The sequence below is a fragment of the Rissa tridactyla genome, chromosome 14 (assembly GCF_028500815.1).
Source record: "Rissa tridactyla isolate bRisTri1 chromosome 14, bRisTri1.patW.cur.20221130, whole genome shotgun sequence".
In the NCBI taxonomy this organism is placed as follows: Eukaryota; Metazoa; Chordata; class Aves; order Charadriiformes; family Laridae; genus Rissa; species Rissa tridactyla.
In genome coordinates this window covers 9,390,014-9,408,588 of record NC_071479.1, presented here as the reverse complement: position 1 = coordinate 9,408,588, position 18,575 = coordinate 9,390,014, and the positions used below count along the sequence as shown (strand labels likewise).

General features: G+C 50.0%; 1 protein-coding gene across 3 annotated transcripts in view; it reads left to right on the top strand.

Moving 5' to 3' along the window:
- PAPPA (pappalysin 1) overlaps positions 1–7,343 on the top strand; it is a 234,598-nt gene extending 227,255 nt beyond the window's left edge. For all 3 annotated transcript variants that reach the window (XM_054221055.1, XM_054221056.1, XM_054221054.1), the window contains exon 22: positions 3,241–7,343. In XM_054221055.1, coding sequence (XP_054077030.1) covers positions 3,241–3,348 — 108 coding nt within the window. In that variant the 3' untranslated portion in view covers positions 3,349–7,343. The remainder of the gene's footprint in view (positions 1–3,240) is intronic.
- Positions 7,344–18,575: the final 11,232 nt, after the last annotated feature.

Sequence of the window (18,575 nt, the reverse complement as noted above, 5' to 3'; positions counted from 1 at the left end):
ACTTTACTGCTAAGTGTTTAGAGAATTTTGTCTTGTCTAATACGACTGTGGCTGTGCTCATTACCCGTAGAAATCTCTGCCTTTTCACATAATAGAAAGCCAATCTCTGGAGCTCGCTGCCATAAGACAAAACAATTCTTCTATCTGGACAATAGCGCTGTAAAAATCAAATTGCATTAAAAAAAAATGTGTAAGGGACATAAAGTGAATAAAGCTAATCTGATCAGGAAGAAACCCTCTTACACTCAGGCTACCCACTGCTGTGGCTGCTGCTGAGCAACCAAACTCTCTGCTTTTGGGGCCACAGCTCTGCCCCAGAGAGAAAGCTTTGGCACTTTTGTCCGTGATCACTGTTAGGAGACTGGAGGGTTTCTAGAGGACAGCACACGGCAAGACATTTCTTCTCCAGTGGCTGCCCCTGCCCAGAAATTGGCTGCAATGTAGTAGTGATCTGGTCTCTTGCGTGCACCTTTTGTTCAGGTTGCTCCAGTGGTGAGCACACAGTGACCTGTAAGAGAGCAAAGGGGAAACCGAGGGTCTCACAAGGAGAAGTGGGAGAAGAGGGAACGTAGAAGGTAGATCATTTCAAGGCAGCATCAAAGTCACGCCGGTTTGGGCCCACAGAGTAGGTTAGGGGATCGTGAGCTGGTAGTTTGGAGACACAGCCATGCAGGGCTTTCACTCTTGGCTCTGATGTTCCCGCAAGTGAAATGGCAGCGTTTATGGTATCTCCATGCCTGCAGCGCGTTTCACTGTCCCACTTAACGCGTGGACAGCAGCAGAGACGAAGTGCAGTAGGATGTCACGGCTAATTTCAGCCACTTTACTGAAATGCCCGAGTTGGGGCTGTGGTTGCCCTGTGTTCAATGCAAAATGCGCATCCACCTTCTCTGTGAGCCCGTCTCTCTTCTTTAAATGCAGGGGCTACTTAATCGCCTTTGTGAGCCTGTTACAGACAAATACAGCGAATCCGGGCCAGGGAGGGGAAAAAGCTTGATCAAGACAAATTGAAAGAATCAGGTTCCCAGGTCTCGCCTCCAACCAGTAGCTTCGTTGTACAACAGGGAGGATTTTTAAAGTCAAAATCTTTGCCAAATCCAGATTGAGCTGAATGATTCAGGATAAAAAATAAAAACAGGGGAAAACTCCAGACATATTTAAATGTTTTGTTTGAGCATTTTGTAAGTGAAATAAGTTTTCATTTCAAGCCATAACTTTTGCTCTGAAATAGTCTTTTTTATTTGTATGTCTTGGAGGGAAGAGTCAAACCTGAACTGTAGCAGATAATCTAAACCAAAACGTTTCCTTCTACATTGAACGTGAAAAGTCCATATTTTTTTTTAATGTGTCTTTTCTTTTTTCCATTCCAGTATTTTAATTCAGGCATTAAACAATCCCTCCTCAGCCTCCTCCCCAAACCCCATTGTTTGCAGACGTCTCTGTTTTCCTATCTAAGAATATTCATAACACTGTGATACGAGACAGTCCTGCTCTGGCTGGCTTCTGTTGGATCGAGTGACCCTTAAGCTCCTATTGTTTTCTGCAGTTTATAAACTTCTTTAGTTTCCAATTATTTGAATTTATTTGCTTGTAGCTTTTTGGACTATCTCTTCTCTTTGCAACCTCCACATTTGCACAGACGTAAATTCAGATTATTCACTGGTTGGTTATTTAGCTCGTAAGTCACGAAAGCCATGGCTTGATGAAGAGTCAACACCCTGTTCTACCTGGAGGGTCAGATCTTCTGGGAATGAAGTCAAATGCAAGGGGAGGGGGCTCTCTAAACCCTGATTCGGTGATGAGCGTTGGCTATTTAATGTCTCTGTCAGCATGTCCCTGCCTTAGGCTCTCCAGTTGTGAAATAAAGATCCACACCCCTCCATCCCGTTCTTGTGTGTGTCAGGAGAAAGGCATGCTGGAGATGGACATGCAAGGACACGTGTGGAAGTTCTAGGTGGAAATGACAGCTATGTGTTCATGCACTGTGCTTGGTCCACATTCCTAGATGTGCTGTCGATGATACATAGGGAACAGGCGGACCCAGGCTTCATAGCCTGGAGAAAAGTGTTTATGAAAGAGAGAGCAAACATGTGGCAGCAAAGCCAAGGGAAGCAGACGGAGCGCGCGCGTGCAGCCCTCGCCGGGAATGTTTGAACAGGTTGTGGCACTGTCTTGGGAGGAGTGGAAAGGAGGGGAGTAAGGTCATTTGCTCAGTCTGTGCAGATGGGAGAAATTCTTGGGAATTCACTTCAGGGCAAGCAAGACACTGTTCCACTGCCACCCCTTTTTCTTTATGTAAATACCATGATGCAGTAGGCCAAAATCAACTTCCGCTAGCCAGGCACTGCAGGCAATTGTTTCAGCTCCTTCCCACGCTTCTCCAGAGAGATCGTGGACAGATGACAGGTCATGCACGTAGCAGTCTCTTACTTGCATTCCTTTGCTGTTCCTCAGTGCCTGTTAGCTGCGTCTCTTGACCTTAGGCACAACAGGTATTTAGAGAAGTCTCTCTGCCGGATTATGGCGTCATTGATCTGCTGGGTATCCTGCCCTGAGGAATTGAAACCAAGAACATTCCTAATTAAGTGCACAAATGGACTTGGGCATGGCAGCAGCAGCAACCAAGTCATAGGGCCGTGCTGCTAAATGACACCCTACAGAGGGGACACTATGGAGTAGGGTTCACCAAAACCCCCAAGCTGGAGGTGGGTAGGAGCGCTACAGGGAGGCTGGAGTTGGGACATGCTGGACCCAGTCACGTTTGGTGCGCGTTTGAGTTGGTCATGTGAGTGAGGGTTTTGTAACTTCACTGTCATTTAGTGTTTGTAGCCTTTTTGGGGTAAGGATAGCTTTTCAGAAGAGGTTGGTGGTGTAATGTGGTCCAAGCATCATGGTAAGTACCCCAAAAAGCCCCAGAGTTGCCCGAGTAGTACACGTCTCCCCAACCACCTATGTTCATGTGCTTGGTGTGAACTGTTAAGGGAGTATCTGCTGACCAGTAACTGCATGAGTTGAACAGGTTCTTCTTTACACTTTTCACAGCCTTTCTTAGGGACAGGTACCTCACCTGAGGCCTCAGTGCATCCCCAGCTCAGCACTAAAGTAAATCAGGGAAGAAAAATGACACAGCTGAAGTCTGCAACTGTTCTCTGAACCACTCCAGAGGTCTTGTTTGTTCTCCAGGGTGCCATAGGTGTGTTCCCTCCTTCATGCCTTTGTGTCTTTGATTTCCTTCCCCAGGTTACGCCCTTCCCTATGTCCTGTGACCTACAAGGAGAATGTGCTTGCCGGGACCCTAACGCCCAAGAGCACAATCAGAAAGATCTCCGTGGCTTCAGTCTTGGGTAACGCCAAGTGACGTGGAATGGAGGACCACATTGCTCAAGGCAGGCTAGGAGAGACACCACATCCCTTTTGGTATCGTTTTTAACATTTAGCTGCTCAACTGGATGGCATTTCTGCACCAGGGACCCTTAGAATTCAACCAGTCTGCCTTTAATTTTTGTCCAAGGAGAACTCAAAGTAGGGGTTTATGTATTAACTATATCTTAAATAGTGATGACAAGAAAACAAACAACCAAGAGTCAAGTCGAGAAGACTTTCCTGTATCAAAACAGCATGTTATGCCCACCTAATTTGAACAGTTCATATCTAGATTCAAGGCGAGAAACAAGCTATTTATGTACACATATTTATAGAAATAGGTAGAGAAAGAGAGAAAGAGTGAGAGATTATGATCAACACAAAAACACTTTCCCCTCTCCAGCACTCACAACTCAGACCGTTCATGGAAGAGGCTGTGCTCTTGGAGGACTCCAAGCTGAGCCTTTTCTGATGCTGAATGCCAAGGTATCGCATGCTCGGGGCACTGAGGTTGGGGTGGGATCTCCACGGGGCTGTGCCTCTTGGCAAGTGACTTGCCAGACGCCCAGCCACCTCGAGACGTGGGATGCATCTGCTCCTCACAGGAACGCTACTTCCAGCCAGGGAGCTCAGCAGACTGCAGTGGCCTTTCTGTACAGCTCCTCCTTCTCCCCCAGCCCTCAAAAAGCCAACAAAAAGCCCCCTTGTAGCCTGCCTGGAAGCTGCAGGGCTGCTGGAACATTTCTGTGTGGAGATGGGCAGGTGGTCCCATGGTGGAGTCAGGGAATGGGGAGTCTAAGGACTGGCTTCGAGGAACGTGGATGATTGCTTCTGAGGAGCAGAGAGGGTAACTCGCCCCCGCACTTGTCATTTGAGCATGTCTGCTGCTGCTACTCCTGCTGCTATGTCCCGTACAACTCGTTTCTTTACTGTGTCAGGACAGGGTGAAAAACAACCCCATGCAACCAAACAGTCTGCCTTAACGCTTACCTACAACCTGCCTTTCAAACCCTCTGGTCTCTTCCTCAGCATTGGGGCAAGAAAACAGGACACCAGCCAGCCAAAGGAATCTGCTTTCTGGTCTCCACCCAGCCGAGTGGTTCTCTAGACCTCCTCCACCCCCCTCTTAGGGTGATATATATCTAACAACCTCTTCATGCTCCTGTTTTCTCAGGAGAAGGGAAGAGGAGGAGGAGGCACGTGCTATGGGGAAAGGACCACAGGAGACAGTATTAGAATTTTGGCCATATTTGTCAGTATTAAGCTGCCAGGCCAGTGGGTTGGACACCTTTGGTAGACCAGGAGCTTAGCTGCTTTTAATGTTCCAGGAGGAAGGGCATTAGCTGCAGCAGACCTCATACTTCCCTCTTGTATAGCTCCATCCTCCTCTTTCAGCCCAGGGGGGCACATGTGATGCCAGACCCCTGGGAACTCATTTCATCATAGGGTTCATCACGTTGAGTCACTGAGGTGCCCAGTGCATCTAGTGCTGCTGCTACAACCCATCCCATGTAAATCCCAGTGCGGCTCGGGCTCGTCTCCTGCTTCTTCAGGCTCCTGCTGGGAAGAACACAAATCCAAAAGAACGTCCTTCCAAGTGTTAAGTCTGTTCCTTGGGACTCTCCTGACTTGTACAATCTACTGGATAAAGACAGGTTGGAAGGATTTTTTCCTACTCCTGCTTAATTGAACATTTAGGCATTGGAGCAAGGCAGAAGGGTAAGTGGGGGTCATTTAGCTCATGGAGATGGATGTAAAAATGGGTAGGAGATCTACAAATGGAAAACTGTCAGAGTTGTGGGTACAAGAAGCCAGGCTCTTGTCACCCACTGTGTGGGTTGTTTTTCTGTCGGAATCAACCAGAGATGAATCTCAAGAACTAAAATTGAGAGGCCTGCAGAGGTGATTGTCGTAAGAAGGTGAGGAGCTCTCTGTTGTGAAGCTCCTTGTTATTCCGGAGAAGGCCTGGCCATGGATGCTGTGCAGATGGCTCTGCCCCCACTGTGCGGGGGGAGGGTACAGGAAAGGGAGGTGCAGTGGGATCAGGGCGCCTTCTGTGGAGTTGGGTTGAACGTCCTCCAGCATAGAGAGCACTGGCTCTGGGCCTGGGCAAAGCTTCCGCTTTTGCCTCTTGCCACTGAATTAACAATGGAAGCAAAGAATTATGGAAAGGTTGCTTCCTTCAGGTCCCTTTGCCTTCCCCTTTTGTGTTGGCAGTTTGTTCATGTGCCATCCAGCCCATCAGAAGAGCTCACAACCTCAAAAGCCTTTCAGACTGCCAACGCTTCATGTCCTCAGTGCCCGAGGCACCTTCCCGTGATCTCCCCCATCCACCCCATCTGGGTTTCACCCTAGCAGGGAGCCCCAGCTTGAGTCCTGCACGCATCCTGATGGCAGCTCAGTTGCAAATTCCCCTTCTCAGCCATGCATCTCAGCATGGAGGAGATCTTCCACCTGCTTTTCCCACCTAGGACATTGCCCAGGAGAGACAGGTCTGTATAAGCATTATGGCCACTTGCTTTTGTGGGCTTCCAGGAGCTCAGGGCCTGCGAAGGGCCAGCCTCTGCTCGCTGAGTTGGAGTCCTCAGCTCAAGGGAGATGGTGGCCTTTTGCCACCAGCCTCACACCTCATCTTCAGTCCTGGGGTCTGTGGGAGACCCCACTCCCTTTCCCACAGGCAGGCTTTCCGTGCTGCTATTTGATTTTTTTTTTCCAACTGCCATGTTGGCACTGTCCATCTCCTCCGATGGGGCTGACAGAACTGGGAGCAGAAGTGCTGCTTGGAGTCATGTTAAACCCAATGGCTTTTTTTTTTTTTATCCATTGGGAAAAGATTGCACTGGGGCAAAGCTTTGCCCTCTGCCTTTCAGGTGCTGTACCGTGCTCCCAAGGGGTGCAGAGAGGGGAGCTGTGGGGCATGGACACCTGCCCAGCTCCCGTCTCCTGTTCCCCCGCCCTGGGGCAAGGCCAGCTGGGTGGCCTTGCAGCATCTACCACTGTAAGGGCCTTGAATGCCTGGTGGAGTCCCTAGGAAAGACCCTCCATGACTGTGACGGCCTTTGGGTGGGAGGTGAGAGGGACATCACCCACCACCTCTACCCACCGAGCCAGTGGCGTAGGACAGCATCAACCAAGAAGCTTGGGAGAACAGGAGAGGGTGCCCATGCTGATGAAATTTAGCTGCTTGTAAAGTCCAGGTCACATTAGTGCCAAGATCTTCTCTGTCACAGATGGTGAGCCAAGGCTTCCACCCTAGTTGGGGCCACCAGCCAGCCCCCCTGGCTATGGAGGGGGTGTCCACGGCCAGTGGGAGGGAAAGCTAGAGCAGAAAGCGGTGAATGGTGCGTGGTGGGGTGGGAAACTCCTATCAGCTGCTACCCTTCTCCCTCCCCACCCTCCGGCAGATGGGCTGAGCTGGTGTCCTCCTGCTTTTCTTGCATCTTCCGCTGTCCCCCCCACAGGCTGAGAAAGGAGGATGGCACCAGAGGACTCTTGGAATCGGGTTCCAGCTACCTCCCTTCCGGTTTCGGTTTCACTTGGTTGTAACTGTCGGTTTGTTCTAGGTTTTACCTGTGTTTAAGAAAAAAAAAAAAAAAAAAAAAAAAAGGAAAAAAATGAAACAAAAAAGAGAGAGAAAAAAAGAAAACCCAATAGCCAACAAAAGTTTCTTGCTGCAACTGATTCAAGTGGGGGAAAAAATTAACAACAAGTGAGGCTTTACTGAGAGGAAGAAAAGAAAAATAAAACCACAAAAAAAAAAAAAAGGAGAAAGAAAACCCGCATAATCCAAAACCAAGAAGAGCAAAGCCTATTTTTGTGTGTTTGAAAGGAAAACACTGATTCTGCCAGCTGAGTAGAGAGCTAGATACTTAAGTGTAGATTTCCCTAGAAGTACCGTGAGGTTTTATAACATTGTCTGGGTTTGTTTTCCTCGTGCTTTGTGATAAGTCCAGGAACTAAGGCTAAGGTATTTTTTCCCCTGGTATATTGTCGTTTGTGGGGGGAGGGGGGGCGGAGTTTATTATTTTTTTTTTTTTTCCAGATTATTTTTTTAAGTGTGTATTTGTGCTTATTTTTACATTATCCAACTGTACATACGCATTTAACCAGTATTTCACTGTGCTCGAATTACTGCACTCAGAAGCACTGCACAGTCGGAATCCCGAAGAGCTGCGAGAGGCTGGGAGTGTTGGGGGGGGAGGAAGGAGAAAGCTGCTCCGTGAGCAGACAGGGGATTCCTCGGAATCACAGGAAGTAGGGAGCAACCTGGCCCCTTCCCGCGCCCCGGCCCAGCATTTCCATTCCAGGCCAAACTAGAAGACAGGAGGGGATGCGATTAAGTCAGCCGAGGTTGGGATCTCAAAGGGGTTTCAGAGCTGGCGATTTGGCCTTTGAATTTTTGGGTGCCGTGGGAATTCCCAGCCTTTTGGCAGCATCTTGCCCTCCCCTGCACAATCCCCGGATGCCCCAGTGCGAGTTAATGGGCCTGTTGATATCACTGGGAGAGGACCGTATGCCCGGCTTAGATACGCTCATGAAATCTTCATGGTTGTGGGGCCCCGTTTTGGTCTCAGTGGTGCAACCAGGCTGATTTGCTTTGTGTTTCTTCCACATCATCCCATCCCCTGGGGATGGCCTTCTCCCTGCCAGGGAGGTGGAAGCACCCGTGCCTCCAGCTGACCTCGTGTGTTGGGAGCACTGGAGCCCCGGGGACGGTCCCCTTTCCACTGGAGGACCTTGAACACTGAGTTCAGTGGGAGCATGCCAAAGAGATCAGCAGGAGCAGGTCCAGGTGGCCCAAGATGTATTTCCTTGGAGCTACGGTCGATTTGGGCAATAGGGGGTTGGTGTTGGGTGGTTCCTGCCACCCATGGAACTGGTGTTCAAAATCCCCGGTGGTTTTAGCAGGGAACAAAGTGGGGATTAACGTTTTGTTTCTGTCTTAGTTTGGCAAACTGAATTTTCCCCTTTTTGCCTGATCTACACATCCAAGAGTCAGTGAGAATAATAACTGCTTCCTCTGAGGCCAGAAAACAAGAGCTTGAGGTGGCTTCAGGTGTCAGGTGAGGAGTCTTGGTGCTACTTGGTGGTGGTGGTGGTGTTAGTCCTGTTGGGTCGAGATGAGGAGCTGATGAGTCCAAGTTGTCTTTGGTTCCCATTCTGGTTCGGTCTTTTGGGGTTTTTTTTTATTCGTTTGGTGAGGCCACAATTCAGCCACCAGTTTCCATCTTCTGAGTGCAAAGAACCAGGGCTTTAACGAAACATTTCACCAGCAATTAAAGAGGGAATTGGAACCATTGCGGAGTTTGCATTGTACGGCCTCTGTAATTACTTACCTGTCTGCAGATGAAAGGCTGAATTTTGCTCCCATCAAGTCAACGGGGGTTTTTGTTGTTGTTGTTGTTGACTTTACTGGGAGCAGGATTGAGCCGTACTATATATATAAATATATATATAAATATATATATATGATATATATATAATATTATATGTGTAATATTATATATATATATCAGTGTAATATTTACAAATAAAACTGTGATCTCGTCTAGAGAAAAATGTATTCATATTACCAACTGCTCTTCCATATTTATGTATCATATTGTATCTTTTTATTATTGTTATAATTATTATGATTATTATGGTTATTATTATTATTATTATGGAATCTTTCTTGGCACCTTTTGGAAGCCACGTCAACCAATACTCCAATGAAGTGCTGAGGATCTATTTTCACAAGAATTCTACTGGTCTACTGTATAAAAGAGAAAAGAAAAAAAAAAAGAAACAAGCAAAATACAGTTCAACCCTTAATTCTGTACCTCACGCCTGTACGTTTGCTGCTCCGATTTTGGGTTTTATTTTGCGTTCGTTTGTTTTTAACGGATCTAATTTAAGTCTCCAAGCAATATATAAAGATGTAAATAGTAAAGCTTATTTATTAAGATTGTCATCTTTTTTAATTTATATTTACACAATTGTTCATCTAATTTATTTTTTTTTTTCAATACAGTTTTTAACAGTTGTCCTTTTTTTGGTTCATGAGGTTTTTTAAATCATTTTCACAGAATTTCTTTATACAGGTTTTTTTCTCTTTCTTTTAATAAACAACAACTTCCTCTGGTCTTTCAAAAACAGGTCATGTTTCACTCGAAAAAAAGTTATGTCAGATTCATCAGAAATATTTTGCCATTGTTGATTCCTATACCCTAAAGTTCTATATTATATAAATATATAATACCTTGTATGCTTAAATATTTAACTGTGTGATTTTGTATATATCTTCATACACATGCTCACACACATATGAGGGTTAATGTCCCCAGATGTTGGGAGAACAGAGAATCAGAAACACAAACAATATAAGCTTGTATTAAAGAGTTCTGAACTGGACCCTTTGCTCTTGCCACGTCTCCTTTGCTTTCGGTCGAGCTGGCCCCTGGCATGGCCGGGTCCCCGGGGGGGTGAGCACGGACGCGGGGTCCCACATCTGTGGGGCCACCCCATCCACGTGCTCCTGATGAGCTCCGGCGTTCTGGGTTTGGGCAGGGCTTTTGAAAATCGCAGGGTTTTGACAGAGCCCTGATGGGAGAGGGCTGCGGCGGGCAGAGGGAGGCAGCGCCGGCCGGAGCCACGTTGTCGGCCCGTTTCACCTCCGGCAGCTTTGGTTCTGCCAAGGCGGTTCAGGTCCTGCTTCGCTCGGGGCAGATGGGTGCCCAGGGTAGGTTTTGGTGTGAGAGATGCTTGAAAATTTGGAGGTTGGATGGTTCTAATTTTAAAAATAATTTATTTTTTTTTTAAAGTTGTCTCTGCTCAACCTTTCCGTCAGATGCAGAACATGGTCATCCAGAAGATGAGTCCCCACAGGAATTTGCCTTGATTCAGGGGTATTACCTAAGAGGAAAGGAAGGTTGAAAGCTCCGTGCAGCCACGGAGCCGAACGTGCCGATGGACAAAGCCTTTGGACACACAAGAAAACATACTGTTAAAGATAAGGCAGTCTCCAGTGGTCAAGAGATAGCTGGGTGTGCAGACCCCCCATGCCAGACCAAGGCCTTGTAAGGTATGTACCGTGAGCTGGAGCACGTCTGGTGGTGATAAAGCCCCATGCCCAGTGCACACACACACACAGACACGGAGAGACGACACCGTGCAGTGTTACAGCCTGTCCTGGTCCAGCCGGCTCGCCCGCAGTGAAGGCGCGTGTCTTCCTCCTCCTGCAGAAGGAGGCTCTGCAACCCTTTAGTTTTGGTCAGCGAAGGGATGGACACCTCTCAGGTCCAAAAGGAAAGGGGTGGATTCAAACCACAGGGCTGTCGGTTCTTGCTGCTGTGTGAAAAATCCTGAATGGGCTTCAGAAGCTTTTGGTCCTTCCTCGCCAGAAGTGTGGCGTTTTGTTGCCGGGGCAGGTGGTTGCGGACGGGGAGCGGGGCTGGAGGAGCTGCAGCTCCAGCAAGGCCTGCGGCAGCCCCGGGCTCAGCCCTCACAGCCCACCTGCCCCAGCCAAGGGCAGCTTCCCTGGGCAATTAAGTTGATGATCATTAATCATAGAATCTTCATGGCTGGAACGGACTTTTGAGATCATCGAGTCCAATGGTGATGATCATTTGGCCCCGTTCTGGCCCACCATCTTTGCAGATTTTCCTCCCTCTGAGGCTTTGCCTCCCCTCGGTCCCAGCCGTGCTGATCCTGCCCCATGTCACCGATGTCACCCCCCACACCAGGGCTGGGGGGGGACACCCCCCCTGCCGCCGCTCGGAGCCTGCTCTGTCAGGGAAGGAAAGGGACTTGGTGCTGTTGTACTGAGAAATGTGGATTGATTCAGCTTCCAAATGCGAATTGATTCAGCATCGACATCTCCAACCGTTGAGGCTGCACATGCCGTCGGGATAGGTGCCATTTAGCCCTGACAGTTACTGACCCCTGATCCTGAAGGCAGTCATTTTTAACCCGGTTAACTCCCAAACTCATTAATGATTTAACTCCCCAGGAAAGCCCTGATAAGACAGGGAGGCTGGGAGCATGGGGAGAGGACAAGGAGGGGGTGCAGGGGGGCAGGAGCGTTAAATACCAGCTATGCTTTCCCTCTTACACGGTTCTCCTTGCATCTGCTCTAGTCAGCGCGGGGCTATGGAGCCACCTGCCTCCATTTGCCGACCTGCCACAGTTACGGTACTGGCTGGTACCACCTTCGCCTCCTTTAAAAAAAGTGCCAGTAATACTATAGTGTGTCAATGGCCTCTGGATTGAACAATAAATTAATTCCATACCACACAATCCATGGGATGTTGGGAGGCAATGGGCTGAAGGGTGAGAATAAATTAATTTTTTTTTTTTTTTTTTTGACACTGGCATGAGCGAGTCAGTAAAAAAATGGTTTGCATTTTAACTGTCAAAATCGACTGCAATATATTGAGCGGGGAGAGAGAGGCAGACCGAGCACGAGCGAGAGCACATCGTGCTTTCTACACCAGCCTTGCCTACGGTCGATGCATTATTAATAGAGTATAATAAGCGCATCACAGACAGCCCTATCAATAGAACATACTGTAGATAAAAAGGCCCATAAACAATGTATTAAATGGTTTGTGTCTATAGCACTATACAAATCCATTGCCTGTGTGTTGAACAGTCTATTAAGCTTTAATAAGGACTTTTAAGATGGGAGCAACCGTGCCTGGGTCTTCTCCCCTCGCACGTGCACACCCGCCCCAGCGCGATCTATTGAAACACACGGGCAAGAGTTTCTGCGTCCAGGTTACGCGTCTGTCTGGAAACAATGGCTGAAGAGAGGGAGGGGGGAAAAAAAAATAAAAAATCAATCAATAGATGTGTTGAGCGAGGTCTCCAGCCGCTGTCCTGTCAGATGGCAGCAGGGCTTGTGCGTGGCCACCAGCAGATGTTACACCTGGCTGAGACCTGGCGAGGAAGGCGGTTGTCACAGCCCCGTGGCAGTAATGCCGCTGCCCTTGTGTGCCGTGACCGGCCCAGGGAGGCTCGTGACACGCTCAAAGCCACACGGAATGGCCCACGTGCTGAAGTGACCGCGAGGCACTTGTGACGGCGGTTCCTGTTGGCTGCGTTAAATCAAAAGGAGCTGCCTGCCTTAGTTCTATAGGAAAAGGGGGGGAAATAATTGCTCTGAATTCATACGGCAAAGTCCTCCCTCCCAGCTGAAAGCCAACAGCTTCCCCAGCCAGCACGGCATTGGTCACTGGTAGCGGGAAATGGAGCTGTTTGTTGGCAACTTTGAACGCTTTGGACAAAAAGACACAGAGGCTTAAAAAAAAAAAAAAAAAAAAAAAGAAAAAGCCCGTGCAGAAAGATTTTAATATAAGAATATGATGATGAAGATTAATTAATCTCATTAATATGAAGAATATGATGAAGAAGATGATGAAATGAAATGAAAAATACTAAATTAATTATTTATTTTTAAATTTAATTTAATTTTAATTTAATTATTAAATTAAGAGAATATAAGAACATAAAGGAAACTGCTCACAAGTATAAAAGGACGTGTCCTGCCATGTCAGCAAGGGCATCAGAAGATCACATTCGTGTTCTGCGCTGGCAGATGTGTGCCCCTGTGTGCGCTTACACACACATATACACACACAAACCCACCCAACACTTTGTGGTCCAGCACTACCTTTTCCTGGACTTTTTCCTCCCACCTCCTCACTTTCCCAGTTTCTAAGGCGCACACCTGGGAGGTGAAGAAAAGTGAGCCCTTCCCAGGCCCGAAGTCTCCTGTTTGCGGCTCTTCAGCTGCCACAACACCACGATGGCCCCAGATTTTCCCTCTGCCCTGGATTGGAATAACCGCTGCCCACATCATTCAGGTCAACAACTGGCCTAAATTCTCTGATAAAATGCAGCCAAAGGGACAGGGTCTTAAATTTTTTTTAAGTACAAGTGAGGCAATACTGTGTCAAAATAGTTTTAAAGGTCTTGAGAATCTTTTGGCTGACTTCTCTCAGGCCTGGGGAGGAGCGTTAGTGGTTAAAAACAGCTTTCACAAAATTAATATTTTTTTTGCAGATAGATAGAAAAAAAAGTTATTCACAACTTCTTGATCGCTTTAGTTAGGACGAATGAAGAACTAGTCCGATCAGCAACATGGTCACTTCCAGCCACCCCCCTGCCCCGCTCTTAAGACGTTACCTGCCAATTTAACCCATTTATAACTTGCTCCCCCATTCATAGAGCTTTTTAAAGCAGCCTAAAAGAGCCTCATATCTGAGCTCGCTGCTGCTTCCTTGTATCATCATCCAGCCCACCGGGATGAACCAACTTGTGCTTCGGGTTCATTGGCATTTTTGAAATCTGGGGCTGGTTCTGGCTGAACTTCAAAGCCCAGCTCCGTCCTTGGGCACTCACCTCGTAGCACAGACACGCTCAAAATCAGCAGGTGCTTTTCAAAGTGTGACCCGAATAACAGGGTCTTTCCCAAGCCCTGATGCTGCGGTGTTTCCATAAGAGGTGAAGGCTCCATGCTAAACGGCCTCGGAGAGACGGGAGCGGGGGTCAGGAACAGGGAAGGGAAAGGGAATCCTTCTTATCGCATGATTTATTAACACTGCGATGCTCAAACTTTCCACCTGAGCACTGAAAGCCTCCTGACACCCGCAGCACCATGTGGAATGCCGAAGCTGGATCACACTGTGCTGATGCAAACTGTTCCTCGAAGCCTTCGCAGCTGCTGGAGCCGGGAGCTGTGGATCCCTTTGGGCGCAGCCTTGGCTGCCCCAGCCCCAGCCCCGCACTGGGACCAGCACTCACAGGGCCAGAGCTGCCCCGGGCACGTCCCCCCCGCCGCGGTGAGACGATGAGCCGTGGTCCCGCCTGGCTCAATGTCACGACCACCAACACCAGGGAGGAAAACAGGCTCAGTGCTTTTAGTAACAAAACCAAACAAACCAGAAACTTGTTCTGTTACATCCTGCAGTGCACAAATTAATTCTCACTGGTGATGCTCAGCTTCTGGAGAGCTAATCCTGCCTCTGGCCCAGCAGGCACAACGTGCAGTTTGCATCCTCCCAGTGCCACAAGGTGTGAGCTGGCCACCGCGGCATCTGTCCCATCCCAGGGCACTGTCACGCCTAAGCATGAGGGTCACTGCAAGCCTTTGGCCATCCCTGGACCCGTCCCCATGATGGAGAGGAGCGGGGCTGCCTGTGCTGCCTCTGACGCTCCCTGGGCTCCTTCCCCGGCAGCGCCAGCCTCATCCAATCAAGAAAAAAAATTTTAAAAAAAAGAGGAAAAGCAGAAACGAAACAAATAAATAAAGGAGCAAGCACAGCACTTGACTCCAGAGGCTTTTGCCATGGGAAGAAGCTGTCCCAGAGCGGTGTGTCACTGGCGGCACAGCGACCCAAACAATCAGCCCCTCTGTGCCCCGTGCCAGCCGCAGCCCAGCCCGGGACCAGGGCGGTGGGGAACAATGGCCATGGGGACAATGGGGATTGTTCGGGGCCGCTCTGCTCCTCGGGAGGGGATGGTCCCACACAGCCCCGGGAGGGGACCTGTGGCTGTCACCAGCTCCGCGCTGCCAAGCAAATGGCATATTTGGGGTGCCCTTAGGAAGGACATGTGCCCACCGAGGCCTTCAAGGTGAAAGTGGCAGCGTATGTTTGTTAAAAGGAAGAACGTGAACAAACGTGGGGTGAAGAGTGAGCAGCCTCTGCAGAGACACCACCTCCCAGTGCTGAGCTGGAGTTTTTGGGGGGGTGGGGGGGCACGGATGGTGGGAGCCGGGCCAGGCTGCGCAGGGACAGGGGGTGCCCTGTGGGCACCCACGACTGCGCCATCGATGCTGTCACCTGCATATGTCCTCACTGCAGAGGCACATGGAGGGGGTCGCTTCTTTTGACCTGAACTCTTCTAAAGCTGCTGACTCCATCCAGGAGCCACTGATGCCACGTTACCCTTCCCTGCTTCATGCCATCAGGCAAATGATTTCAGCTTTGCAAATGGATGTGGGTAGTTTAGCTATTAAATTTGGATGTTGGCATCTTTTTGCCCCTCTCCCCACTCACTTTTCATATTCATCCACCCCTTGGGGCCTTCCCCACCCAGGACAGCTTTGGCCTCTGGTCTGCCAAAGCCCAGCGGTGGCACAGCAAGGTTGGGAGTTTGCAAGAGGAGCCGGCTCCTGGGGCAAAAGGCATCCGATGTTTTGGAGCAAGGATGTCTTTTCCCTATGGGAAGTGGAGGAATGTGGGGAGGGAGGGGGTTGGGGAGGGGAGAGTGCGCGCGTGTGTGTGTGTGTGTGCGCGCACGTGTGCGTGTGTGTGTGCGCGCGCACACACACTATGGGGCACAGGTCTGTCTGCCAGCATCTCCAGGCTGCGACTACAGCTGTTTATCTTGAGAGCCGGAGGGTTACATTCTCCAAAGTTTCCAGGGAGAAAATACAGACCCTTCCTTTCAGCTGCGCGCCGGAGGCTGTGTAACCTCGATGAATTCCTCGGTTTTGTTTGGCTTGGGTACGCCGTGCCGGGTAGCATCACCGTCCAGAGGCTTGTCTGGCTTTGATCCGGGAGCTGGGTGCGCTTCTCGATGGGTTAACAGCCGCTGAACGCGGCAGCCTTCCTGCCCGGGAGTCTAGACTCTTCCACCTGCTGTGTACATATTAACACAGGCAGACACACAACGCGCTCTGTACACGTACCAGCCTCACCAAGGATGCGACGTGAGGCTCGTCAGCACTTTTCCAAGGTAAGCAGCGAGAATTAAGCCCCTGGTCCCTGCAGCGGACGCAGCTGCAGCGCGGAGGCAGGGGGAGAGCCGGCCTGTCCTCATGCTGCTGGCTTGTTCCCAGGTACCGGAGTTGAAGGTCTCCTTTCCACCACCGTCTGCAGCAAAATGCCCCTGTGCTGCGGGCTTCGCTTCTTTCTCCCCAGCTCTGCCAAGGGAGGCTGCTGAAATGGGTGTCCCAGGGGCACAAAATACCACGGCGGGGATCACTGTATCAGAGTGGAGAAAAACATGCTGAAGGGCAACCAGCCAGCCATCCGGTATTTTGGCCGGCATCTCCTATTCCTAAAGCCTAGCACCACACTCACGATGGTCAGGAATCCCGTGAGCAGCGTCAGCCCCGTCACACCTGAGATTTGCCTCCAGTCCCGCCAGCGACGTTACAGAAAACGCCAGCGGTTTGTCCGCCAGGTCGGTCAACGCCGGCCCCCCCACCCCCCGCAGTGACACCGCGGAGCTGCTCCCCATCGCAGCGCACACCACACGGGGCTTCCAGGAGAAATGAATCATCTCCGAGCAAAAAACCAAACAAAACCAAAATAAAACACCGTGTTTGTAAAATACAGGGAAAGGCACGGCTGCGGGCCAGAGCCTTGAGAAAACAAGACGGCTTCAAAGCCCCCGGAGGTGCAGCCAGCAGCCACACGCCGTGGGGCCGGGACCCGCCGGGCTCCGTGTGGTTACTGCTGGCCCACTCCACGGCCACCAGCCACCTCTGAAGGGCAAAGGGATGGTTAACAGGCATTTAACACACATGGCATCCTGGTCCCTGCATGGCCCTCGTGCTCGGCGCTGTACAAGCCTCAGTGACACAGTGCCCATAGCCCAGCTCCATCAGGGGTCACCATCCTCTTCATCAGAAAAAGGTATCATCTAGCTTAAAAATTAATATCTCGGGCAACCTGCAATGCTTTGGCGCTTGCTACATCAAGGCAAGTTTTCTGTGAACGCCAGAAGGACTTTGAGCAGGTACTGGAGGCTTCCGACTGTGCAACAGCATCGTGGCCCAAGACAAATGAAGAGACATAACCAAAGACGGGGAGGGGGGGCAAAAAAAAAGAGCAGTTTGGGTGAAACGATCATAATTATTTGAGTGGGTGCAAATCAGGCAAATAGGTTTAGCTCGAGAAGAAAAAACAGTCTCAGGCTGAGCTTCCTCCACATGAAATCCCGTGCCTTTGTTTGGTTTCAAAACATTTTCATTTTGGAATTCACCTCCTGCTTGTTTGCTTTTGCATTAAAGGGTTAAATAACCTGAAGAAACTAAACAAAACTGTTTGCTTTGGGCTGACTAAAACTGATTCATTCAACCCACACTGCTCCCTTTTCCCCCCTCCAGGTTCATTGTTTCGCTTTAAAAGGAAAAAGCAATAGCTTTGAGCTGATCTGATTTTTGGGGTGGGTTTGCTTTTTTTTTTTTCCCCCCTCTCGCCCTCCCGCACTTTTTGGTTTGGCTACCAGGCTGAGAAATCCATTACCCACAGGGATCCCGGGCCAGCCTAACCCACATCTGACAGTAAAACAAACCAGATTCTCCATGTCTTTTTAGCCCCTGGCTTCCTTCTTGGGCTTTCCCACACGTCTCCAGCTCCCGCCGGGGCCGGTGGCCGTGCTGGGTGCTGGGGAGGGAGAGGACCCTACACAAAGAGGCTGCACTTTCCCCTCCTCTCCACGCGTCCAGCTCTTGGATCAGCGCTGGTGTCCAGATACGGCCCGTCATCTCGGCCATGTCCCGGCACGGGGACAGCCGTGATGGCCATGAAACCCTACGAACGCCCAAGCGGCGGCGAGACGGCGTCAGGAAGAAACACCAAGGAGGCGGCAAAGATGGACTTAATATGAATCTTTAATGCACAGGACAAGCTGCCGGGAGCCTTGCCAACGAAGGCTGCGCACGGAGCCGGTCCGTCGACTCGCAGTGGTACAAAAGCCCAGCTTGCCTGCAGCGTCCTCGCACCTGCCCCGACATCCCCCTCCGGGACCTTCGCTGGCAGCGCGGTGTCACTGCCCGCCCACGCCACCTCCTCCGGGCGTCCTCGGCCACCATGGCACCGGGGCCCCGTGCCCCAAGGCTGCTGCCCGGCGGCAGGGCAGGCAGGGCAGGCAGGGAGGGGGTCACCCTGTGCCCAGCAGCACCCCTCTGCCCGGCCCTGGCCTCCAGCGGGTGTCTCCTCCTCCCAGGGTTTTGGAGCGTGTAGTCCAGGAAATTCAGTAAGAAAAGATTAAAAAGGAGAGGCTTTTATGCTGAGTCAAATTAGGTAATTTCTTTTTTTTTTTTTTCTTTTTTCCTCTTGAAAAATTAAAAAAAAAAAAAAGGAAAAGAAATTAAAGTCCAACTTGCTGATTTCTTGTTTCTCTGCCGTCTGCGTGAGAAAGTCCTGTTTGGCCTCGCTGTCCCCTTCCACCCCCTCCGAACACCACCCGACCCCGACCCCCACCAGCCACTCAGC